This window comes from Periplaneta americana, chromosome 17, assembly GCF_040183065.1.
Source record: "Periplaneta americana isolate PAMFEO1 chromosome 17, P.americana_PAMFEO1_priV1, whole genome shotgun sequence".
NCBI classification, from domain to species: Eukaryota; Metazoa; Arthropoda; class Insecta; order Blattodea; family Blattidae; genus Periplaneta; species Periplaneta americana.
In genome coordinates this window covers 73,947,603-73,959,780 of record NC_091133.1, presented here as the reverse complement: position 1 = coordinate 73,959,780, position 12,178 = coordinate 73,947,603, and the positions used below count along the sequence as shown (strand labels likewise).

At 33.7% G+C, this 12,178-nt stretch overlaps 1 protein-coding gene across 1 annotated transcript in view; it reads left to right on the top strand.

Moving 5' to 3' along the window:
- LOC138692919 (SEC14-like protein 4) overlaps positions 1-8,003 on the top strand; it is a 100,508-nt gene extending 92,505 nt beyond the window's left edge. Inside the window, exons 8-10 of the mRNA XM_069816273.1 lie at positions 1,150-1,304; positions 2,894-3,045; positions 6,505-8,003. Of these exons, the coding sequence (XP_069672374.1) occupies positions 1,150-1,304; positions 2,894-3,045; positions 6,505-6,629 (432 nt within the window). The 3' untranslated portion in view covers positions 6,630-8,003. The remainder of the gene's footprint in view (positions 1-1,149; positions 1,305-2,893; positions 3,046-6,504) is intronic.
- Positions 8,004-12,178: the final 4,175 nt, after the last annotated feature.

Genomic DNA, 12,178 nt, shown 5'->3' with positions numbered 1-12,178 from the left:
CTGGGAGTCAAGCTGAATGCTCCGTATTTAAGTACTTATGTAAATAATTATACGTACTTCTTAATAAACCAAAACCAGCTTTTTGTACTAAAAAATATCATTCATAGATAATAATCAATCAACAGGCACAATCTTTCGTGCTGGAGATAATAATTCAAAATAAAATATAATAACACTTCTTGCTTACAGTCTAAGAAAAAAATCTTTATTAAGAATGGCAGATGTAAACGAAGGAAATCTTTTGTAAATAGTTTGAAACAGTTGAAAAGGGACTACAGGATAAACAAATTGTGTACGACTAGTTTACTGAAGGTCTTCAGAAAACTATTAACTATTTCTGCAGCAGCCTAATTTTGCAGGTGCTTAACATTTAATGCAATTATTCCTTCGAAAAACACTCTAGCTCGATATACAGCTAAATACTGTTAGAGTAAGGATAAATTTACAAAGAAATTTTCAATTTGTATTGATTTTATCTACCATCTGTTAAAATATTTGCACTTATTTCTTATACATCCTGTATGAAAATCACTGTGACACTAAAAATTACGTCAATAGTTGTAAATCTACGCTAGTACTGTTTACTTAATTGACAGTCCTAGCTTTGAATCCTGAAGAAGGAAGTGAATATTTGCCTACCATGCATGAGAGAATGGACTTGTCTCTCTTGTCTTTTATTGTTAAATACTAACTATGCTGGTCGAAAATTTCAGAAATCATCTCTTCAAGATGTAGATGATAATAATAAATTATGGTCATGATAATTTACACAAATTAATTATTAAATTCTACTGAACGAATATGAAGAATTTTAAGAACTCTAGGGCATATTATGAGTATTTTCCCACCTAATTCCATAAAACCTTTTTAATCTTTGTGTTACTGAATTAAAAAAAAAACATGTAGACAACAAAGATAAACAAACTCTAACTCTATGAGAACTTACAGGATTAACCTAGATCATATTTACGCAACAATTTTTGTTTATTAATTTACTGTTCTGAATTCAACAATATAAACTAATCTTTTATATAAAAATAATTTCTTTAGTATGTTATTATTATTATTATTATTATTATTATTATTATTATTATTATTATTATTATTAACAGTTCGATACCATCACTAATGCTATTTGTTTCCATATAGATCGCTCAAGGAGGAAAGATTCCAAAATCTTACTATTTCAAGAAGACTGATAAGATGGCACCACCTGTTAATGACAACTTCACTACAGTTGTGATTAAGAAAGGCGATAAATTGAGTTTGCCATACATAGCTCCAACAGAGAAATGCATACTAAAGTAAGTGCTAAGAGTGTAGTATTATAGTAGGCCTACATTATTTTGAATAAAATGGAAAAATACTGTCACTAAATTTATTGTTATCTGCTTAAACAATTATACTATTTTTAGTCTGAATAATCGTAAGAGCATTTTCAATATAACTTAATTATGGCAATTTTATAACATGATGGGTACCATAATCGAAATTCTTAGTTGAAAGGTATGCTGATATGAAGATAGCAAATTATGCACCTTTCCTAAGGTTATATCTGTGTCAAAACAGAGAAATGACCTTAAATTAAAATTATTGGAAAACGTATTATATATCTTTCATGTGTTAAATTTTATATTACCTTGTAACATGTTTCGGCCTGCTATTGGCCATCTTCAGAACTGGTTATTGCTGGTCTTGGCACCTTTTGTTTTGTTTCCTGTGGGGGTGTGTTTGTGTAGTGTAATGTGGAGTCAAAGACAAAAGGTGCCAAGACCAGCAACAACCAGTTCTGAAGATGGCCAATACCAGGCCGAAACATGTTAACAAGGTACTATAAAATTTAACACATAATACGTTTTCCAAAATGATATAGTGTTAAAAGTTGTGTAATCAAGATGTATAAAATTATTGGTTTTGGTATTATGTTATATGTAGTTCTTTACTTTATCATTATTTCCTATAAACATATTTTATTATACTCAGGCAAAATATTTAAGCGAACTTCTACATCCCAGTTTCCTTATTCCTTTCAATCTAAAATGTAAACCCTCCAAATTATTCTCTCATAGAGGTAATCCCCTCCTTGTCATCAGTCATCTTATACTTCTTTTTCCTTTAGGTTTTGTAACATAGTTATTTTTTAGAATTCTGTTGCTGTAGAACTAAAGAAAGATGTGAACCACTGGCATAGCTCACGCAGTTGGCACATTTGCCTACTGTTCCAGAGATGCACTCGAGTGTGGGTTCGATTCCCATTTGGGAATGTCAGATATCTACAGCAAATCCTTGGTAGTCTAGTAGTTACCTAGGATCTGACATTTGCAGGTTCAAACCTTGCTGAGGGCAATGGATTTTAATGGACGATAAAATCCATAGCATAATTTCCTTCAGAAAGAAACTGAAGCTAAAAGGCTTGTATCCTACATTTATGGCACATAAAAGAACTCTGTGTCATATAGTGGACTCAGGAAAAATTGTTCGGTTGTTTCTCACCCACGTCGAAATTTGAAGCAGTACAATGGGCCTATATCAGTAATAAATGTGCGTGGGCTTGTCCCAGCCTCTACTCCTAATCCATACCATACCATTATCTCTAAAGTCTCTATAATCTATACCAGGTGAACTTATATCATAAATGTGAAGCTTAAAACAATGTTCTAAAGAAATACGTAATGTTATTGAATGTAATAATGTCTGTAGATCAGGTAACAGCAAAAGAGTACTGTAGGTAATATTTGGTGACACAATCAAAGGCAAGACAACCCCCTATTTCTTAGTCTCGTTACTTAGAATTAATTAAAAACCACTTACATACTCAAGTTACATATCTTAATTTTACATAATGTTAAACTGTAATAGCATTAATATGATAAAAATGTATCCTTACTTATAGGTGGGAATTCCGTTCTGAAGGTCACGACATTAAATTTGGTATAATCTGTAAGGACATGGATGGCAACGAAACTATTCCAGTGCCAATACATAGGGTTAATAGTCACCAGAGTGAAGAAGTTGGAGTAATCACATGCCCAGCACCGGCTACTTGTAAGTTTATTGCACAGATTCTTCAGAATTTGGATATCTGTGCACATATAATTGATCAATTCATTACATACAAGAGTAAATTATAAAGCAAACTGATTCCGGACTTATACAAAGAGATTCTTCACATTGTCACACGAAAGTTTATTTCAGCAAAGAAATGGAATGATAATTTTTAAATTACTAGTTTAAAGTGCTTTTCCTCAAAGAATTTAATAGGATGGAACGCAAAAGTGAGAGTCTTTCTTTCAGAGAATAATATATAATACTTTACGAAGCTTCAGTGAAGTACTCTATAAAAATCTGATTAGTGCCTAATGCAGTTTCCGGAACAATTCTTAAATTTATTTACTCAAATACACTGGGACTTCACACTTTGTCATTGCCCACAAATACAGATACATCAGAAACACAATAAAAATAAATTAATAGAGTTTTGCTCTTGCTTCCCAGTACCTATCATTTAGCATAGTAATATGTGATCTTCGTCCATGTTGTTGTTTGTTTTACGAAGTGGGCAGTGAGGATTCTCATAAATTCCAAATCGTGGTATGAGCTACGTTTCTCCATTACTTTTCTTGTGTTTCAGGTTTTTAGTTTATTATTGAAATCTTCTTTACTGATTGCTTGAAATAGAAAGCTGCCAAATTATATGGTAGAGTTGTGTTTGGTTGCTGTAGACTCATTACTCCTCGTTTTGCCAGTTGATCAGCAATTTCATTCCCACTGGTCCACAGTGTGACAGTATCCCTTTTATAGATCTAGATTCATTTTCCGGGCTGAGAGGGCGTGGTCTATTGGTTGGTTTTATACCAGACGTTTCGTCTGCAACTGCGGCAGACATCTTCAGTGGAGTGGTATCCAAGGTCGCAAGACTCTTCTCGGCGTACCTGAGGCAACTGATCCTGTGGCTGGTTTTGCGGGCGTATTTATAGTGCGACTAGCGGGCCGAGGCCTGTTGTCGCTGCGGTCCGCGCCGCTTTGTTCGCTGCTCCCGTTCTGGGTTCCGTCCTTTTGTTGTAGTGGCTTCTTATCTGTTCTGTTTAGGACCGGGTACCAACACTTGTTTAGCTTTATGCCTTCTTCCTTGCGATTAACAACTTTAATTGCAAGGAAAACCAACCAATAGACCACGGCCTCTCAGCCCAGAAAATGAATCTAGATCTATAGACTCCGGCCGTGAAAGCCTACAGTGCAAGAGTATCCATTTTATGTTGTTGATGGAGGACTTTGATTAATTTCCTGCATTCCAGTACTTCTCTGTTTTGAATAGCTTGTAGGATGTTATTGCTTGTATAGCTGCTTTGGAATCAGTCAGAATTACTATGTGATTATTGATTTGTGATCGGAGTATGATTTGCGAGAGTGCAGTATAGATTTCACCAACAAAAGCAGTTTTGTTTTGACCAAGTGGGGTATAATGAGAGAAGAGTGAACAATGAATTCCAGTACCTGCTGGTCCACACCTTTGGAGTAACGGTCAGCGCGTCTGGCTGCGAAACCAGGTGGCCCGGGATCGATTCCCTGTCGGGGCAAGTTACCTGGTTGAGGTTTTTTCCGGGGTTTTCCCTCAACCCAATATGAGCAAATGCTCGGTAACTTTCGGTGTTGGACCCCGGACTCATTTCACCGGCATTATCACCTTCATCTCATTCAGATGCTAAATAACCTTAGATGTTGATAAAGCGTCGTAAAATAACCTACTAAAATAAAAAATAAAAGTACCTGCTGAGCCATTGGAGTTGTGCTTCGATCCATCAGTATACAGAGCATTAAAAAATTATGGAATATTACTCACGAAACAAGTTTAATAAATAGTTAAAAGACATGAAACTGGTGAATAGGTCAAATTTCTTCATATTCATACGTAAAATTTAATGGAGATTCATAGGGTGCCATTTAAAAAAAATAAAGTTTACTGTCACACCCTGTATGCTTGAATAACTCTTTTTTCGAACACTGGTATCATATTGTATGGTTTATTTGCAACAGCTTTTGTATAAACTTTTTTTTTGTAAAATTAAAATTTAAGAAGTTATGAGTAATATTCCACACTTTTTGAAGCCATTGAGTACAAGGAATTTTGTTTCTATAGTTCTGAATCTAATTATTTCAGGGTTTGTTTGCTTTTATTAAATCTAGGTAGTGTCACAGTCTAGTATATACAGTCGCGAAGCTCAATATGTAGTAAATATGCAAACATTAGGTAGTTGCTCACCACTAGGATCGCTAATATCGCTTCATTTCAGGCAATGCAAAATAGTACGTCACAGTCTATTGTTTCTAGCACCCTCAAAACTCAAGCTTCGTGAATGTATATAGTAGACTGTGGTAGTGTTTAGGAATGTAGAGGTCCAGTGAGTTTCCTTGTATAAGCAGTTTTTCTGGCTCCTTTTGTATAGTCTATTCCTTTCTGATTTCTTAATAGATCTGTTGTTTTCAGCTTTCTGGTGTTGTTAAGGTAGTTAGACCAATACTTATCATCTGGGAGTCTGATTACTTTTCCACAGAGATTCATAGCTGCTATCTCAATTTCTGTATGAATATTTAAATTTTGTGTAAGTAGCTGCATAGAGTCTATTAGAGTCATCTTGATCACACCTGTTATGAGTCGAAGGATTTTATTTTGTATATTCTGTAATTTTTTTTAACTGTTGGCTGGTTGCTGTGATCAATGGTTCACAGCAATAGAGCATCTTGTATGTGGTATTCAGTGTGGAAGTTGCATTACCCCATGTGCTTTCACTAGTTATTTAAGTATAGGTAGATGCTTTTGAGTTTTAGTGACTATACTTTCGACTTGTTTTTTCAGGTCAGTTTATTATAAAAAATTACACCAAGATATTTGTTGTCCTCTGAGTGTAATAATGGTTGATTGCTGAAGCAGTTTCAGCTTAGGTGTTAGGTGGCATAATGAGATGATCTGGTATATTGTTTTGTTGAAATTGTTTGTCATTTTCTTTTGACCATTTATTTATGGATTGTAATGCTTTTTGAAGGCAGTTTTCAAGGGTTGATGTATTTGCGGACTTTTTTTGCAGATGACATTGGCTCCTTCTGTCTCTTTAATGATGGTTATGATGTCGTTGATAAAGACAGTGAACAGGGTGCTGCTTAAGACAGTTCCCTATGGAGTTGTTTAAGTCTTGATGTTTGTTTTCCATATCAAATTCTGCAGTATCATTATCCTATGAAGTCTTGAATCAATTGAAGCATGTCTTTTCTTATTCCATAGCTAGCTAGTTTCATGATAAGTTTTTCTTTTCCAAGTAGAATCAAATGCATTTTTGAAGTCTATGAAAACTTCTGCTGTAATTTCTCCTTTATCTAAGTTACCAGAACAAATGAACTCTTATAAATATATAAATAAATTAAATAATCATTTACATTAAGTTATTGAATGTTTTACATTTGTATGTATACTGTAATAGCTTAATCTAATATGAAGATTTGTTATTTCAGATACTTTGATATTTGACAACACCTACAGCTATCTTCGTAACAAGAAACTGCATTACTCTATCAACATGGCTCCCCCTATTTCAGTAAAAAGTTGTGATGACGAAATAGCACTACAAGATGGATGAAAAACAACTAAAATTCCATTGTATGGACATGTCAAAATAAAATAAATTTCAAGCATTCTTAATGATATGAGTACAGATGACTTTCTATAATAGAATTCAGCTGTAAATTACCTGTTACAAACTGTGTGTGTATGTGCTTCAGTGTATGAAACAGAATTACAGAAAAGACATTTTTGAAAGACAAATAATATTCTACATACTTGTCAAGAGTGATCTGTGTTTTGTGTACAAGTACATACAAAAGAGTGAATGTTGAAGGACATTATCAGTATTGACAGAAGATAAAAATGTTGTCGACTTGATGTGTTAGGGTATGTAAATGGACATTTAAGAGTATTAGAATGTAAATAGGATAGTTGTTTGTCAGATGCGGGACCATCTTTCATTGACACATAAGCAATCTCTGAAGGTATTATCCACTATAAGCTCAGTATGGTTTAGTAACCAGAGAGGGACAAGTGGTTCATAACAAAATAAAAAAATTAGATTTAGAACTCTAAGGTTAAAATCTAAGCATCAGAAAGAGTATAGTAACCAGCAATTACTGTACTGATGAAGTTTGTAAATTGCAATGTACATATAAAAGGGCAATTCTACTTGTATAAATATGTTTAGTTCACAATCACTGCTAAAGGATTCCATTTTTATAAGACATACATATGCCTTGTTAAGTGTAACAGTATTAGACAGACAAAACAATGTAGATTAGAAAGACTATGTGAACAAGGTTATCACTGTAAATTTTAGGGTTGTGGGGTTGTGTACATAGCCTTCAACTCATACTCATACTCCTTCATAAAAGTTTATTGTGTATTAAAAATGATAAACCTACTGTAATGGTACCTACTGCAAGGGATTCATTAGCTTCAAGTGAATCATTACTTTTCAGACTTAATAATCATTAAATATACTAAGCCTTATTACTAATGCAGAATCTGGCTGAAATACGTATTATTTTTAAAGTAGCCGAGCTAAAATTACTGAACATTATTCCAACATCATGTGAATAGATTATGTGTGAGTCTATGAGAGGCTAAATCGACAGAACTGTGTAAACAAAGCATTTTCTCAACATTTTATATCGTTATGAGAAAAAGTCAGTACTTCTTACCAACACAGAATCTATCCAAAACTGCCTCTTGTCTCCCTCCAACAGTACAGCTCTCCTAAATTTCCACATTGGAACTTTCTTTTTTGTAAATTTTAACATTTAGCCAACTTAAGCATCAAAATGTAAAGTTTAATATTAAATTTTATACTTGTAATAAGGTTCATTTACTGTGGAATGTGTGTATGAGAAAAATAAGTTTGTTACAATGCTTGGACTCCACAAAGGAATAAAATAATTTGTAAATAAAAACAGACAATTCCAGAGTTTTGATTACTGCATGTTTTAAACTTAAAATCCTGCTTCCATTAACCTATATTTTCCTATAACCATTACTAGTAATTAAATATTTTATATATACACAATTTGATTGTAGGAAGTGAGAATTAAGTCGTGTAACTGAATTTTTATAAAGGAATTTAAAAGTTATACTATGTACTGTATTTATGAAAAACAACATTTGCATACAATGTACAGGAGACTCATATTTATTTTTAATTTCAAAACTTTATGGGCAAAATATAGGGGCAAAGTAGAAGCAATTTCGAAGAAAAATACATAGTTGTCGCCACTAAGCAAGTCAGAGGAATGTGCACAAGGGCAACAACAAGTCCTATTGTTTAAGTGAGCTGGCTGAATCTATCCCTAACACTAAGCAGTCGTGACACTGCTGCCAAAAAAAAAAATAATATAATGCGGACAAGAAACTCAATAGAAAATTTCGCACTTTTTTTAAAGAAATAATGAAGAATCAATATTTAGATCTGGTAATAATGTATCTACTGCATACATTGTAGGTCTATCAACCCTTTTTTTTTTAATACACGTGATGGTTTCATGTATACAACTTATGATCAGACAGCGGATTTTCAGTCCATACTCAGCAATAAGATGGCGCATCCCTTGCGTACAGAGCATAGCACTGAGTGCAATAATTTCCCTGCAACTGATGTACAACCATTTCATACTTAGAAGTTGTATGTTACAACTCAGTTGGGTATCTGTGTGCAGTCAAAAGGTGATGTCCTATTGGCTCCACATGTTACCATAATTATGATAGAGTGGACATTTACAGTATACCTCTAATGTGAAAAAGATATTTCTAAAAGCTCCGTCCGGAATAGAAATACTGAAGGAAAATGCACCTGGAATTCCTTTGCCTCCACACCCACTCATTTGGTAGAGCACACTTGAGAGGCTCAGTGGGAAAGGTAACCATACCACAAAAACTAAATTTTGTAGATAAGCATTTATTTCACTGAGATTCTCTCTCTTCAAGTGAAGAAGAGGCATTTATATATGCTTACCATGTACGATAGACACATGCCATAAAACTGGAAGTTCATAAAAGAGGTCCTAGATGGTAAGATCTGTCGGATTATCGAAAAAAACTAAAAATCAACCAGAATGTCACATAGGCCCCTCATTTCTTACATATCTGGATACTTTTAGTGTATTAAATATCTTTAATAAATTGACAGCAATATTACATTTCAGTTTTTGAATACAGTCTAATTTGAAAGTGGATAAATACAAAGTTATTTTACGTTATATAATGCCTTTGCTGTGAAAAATGAAACCAGTTTTTTAGACACACTAATGTTATCAGTGGGATGGTTATGTTGTTTTGCGAAATCTGGCTCAATTGTAGATCATTTAAGGCGCAAGTTTACCTCAGTATTAAGTTTGCTTCTATATTTGTTCTTAAACAAGACCAAAACAGAAAATGTATTCTCACACAAGTATACTGATGGAAATGACTTAAGTGTTTCACTGCAATTTTGGAAACATCCAGATGTTGAGTCCTTGGCATCAACCCCTTTGATTTGATTACCTGGTTGGGTTTTTCCGAGGTTTTCCCCAACCAAAAGGCAAATGCCGGATAATATTTTGACGAATCCTCAGACCTCACCTCATCTCACTACATCTTGCAAAAATATTGTAAAAAATTGCACAAAATTGTAGAAAATTACTAAATTGTAAAACTATAAAAATTTGTAAAAATTTTAATTGTAATGTTGTAAAATTTTGACTTGTTCCACATCTTAAAGCTTCATTGCTCATGTAAGATCTATGGAATAAAATAAATGAATAATGAATGAGTATAGGTGGTGTATGCAACTAAGACTGCAAAAGGGACTTACAGGAAACACGATTTTTAAGTTCGAATCAGAAAATTATAATTATTCTAACAGCTCCTCGTCTTTTTTTTATGTGCAAACTACTATTGTACGTTCGCTCAGAGAAAATCCTGGGGGTGGGGAGTGATGCACAAGGTCACACAAGCTACTGCTGTTTCCTTCCTTCCGCACAACTGGCAACCACATGGTTGCCAGTTTTGTAACGACTTGGAGTGCACTTAGTTTGCATTATCTGTTTAGTTTTCTTAGTGTACATTAAAATTAGTGAAATATGTGGCGACCGTGGGAGTCTGTTGAAGAGAGTGAACAACATAGTGATGATAATAATTGTAATGTTCATATTTCTCCTGTTGGAAGAGATCATTCATTAGAGAGACAAGCTGCATATATTATAAAAAATGTGTATCTATTTTTCAGTGAAGGAGAAGGCAAATGTGATTCACCAATGCTAAAACTGTTCGTGCTATGGGCGTTTCAAGGTCATTAGTGAGGAAAATAATTTCTATCAATGTAACAGAGTATAACACTCCTAAAAAGAAAACTCAGACTGCATTACAAACAGTTACGAATTCAAGAAACTTGACGATTTCGGACGTGATATAATACAACGCACCATTTATGAATGTTACAACAACCACATATCCCCCCTACATTGGACATCATTTTAAGTGCAGTGCAAGACAAGGCACAGACTGCAAATTGCTGTATTAGTAAAAATATATATATATATATATATATATATATATAAACTCAATTGTTATAGGTTATACTACGCTGAAATTTGTGACATTTACAAATTTTATGATATTAGCTGCATATGACTCAAATAAATATATTATCATATTTATAAAATGGATCTGAGAGACCCAACCATGCAGTTTCCTGTGCAAGATTAATCCAGTCTCTTGCTTTTCATACTTCCGGACATATTGGACGCAAGTACATCATGTGTTGCTAGAACAGGGCTGGGCACATTACGTGATTCTGAGAAATGAGCGCTGTGTGCTTTAAAGAGCGGGTCTCACGAGCGGTGTGACATATGCATACTGTACGTCATTCAGTGTCAGTGCAGTGGTGACTGTGCAGTATGACGGCGAACTTTGAAGACGGAGCTTCCGCTCATACACTAAAGCGTCCCGCTACTTCCAATGCTTTTAATGTATCATGGGAGGAGTTCTTTTTCGTAGAGAGTAGTGGATTAGCAAAGTGTTTAATTTGGCATAAAACACTCCAGCTGATTAAGAAGTTCAATATCCAATATTATTCTTTACAACATTCTACTGAATATGACAAATATGTTGGTAATGAACGCCATAAATTAATGCAACTTAAAGAAAATGTTTCTCAGGTACATTATATTAGAGTATCTATTTGATATTTACATTGCATTATAAGTTATTATACATTTAGTAATATATAATTTTAAATTATACAAGTATTATGATATATAATATATCATGAACTGTAATATACTATACATTTAGTAATATATAATTTTAAATTATACAAGTATTATGATATATAATATATCATGAACTGTAATATACTATACTATGATATATCATAATATTTATATAATATAAAATTATATATTACTAAATGTACTATAATAACTTATAATGCAATATAAATATCGAATAGATACTCTAATATAATGTACCTGAGAAACTTTTTCTTTAAGTTGTATTAATTTATGGTCATATCATATCTTACATCGTATCATATCATATATCATTATCATATAATATATCATATCATACATCACATCACATTATATTATAATATTAACAGGATGACAATAATGCACTTAGTGAAACGGCTATGAGAATTAGCTACAAAATTTGCCACGAAATTGCAAAGGAATTGGAAACATTCAACGAAGGTGAATTCATCAAGCGATGTTTAATTATATTGGCAGATGAACTCTGTCCACAGGAAGTGGAAGCCATATGCCTGTCTCGTAGAACAGTGGTGAGGAGGTTGCAGTATGTGCGTATGGGTTATGTAAAACAACCGTGGCTCTTGTTACATTAATGCAGGGAAGGTAACTGTAATGCGAGTCCGCCACTGTGTGAGCGTTCTGCTCTAGCTTGGAATTGAAGTGCCTTTCGGAGCGAGAGCAGCTCTGGCCGACTAGACTGAGCCGCTCTCATGCCCGGCCCTGTGCTAGGAAGTCACTGAGAGTAGGAAATGAAGTGTCGATTTATAACACAGAGAGACTACAAGTTTAATTTCTTTATTGTTGCTTCAGTCTTATCCTGAACAGTGAACAAAGTCAAAGCTGGACTCTGAAGATTAGA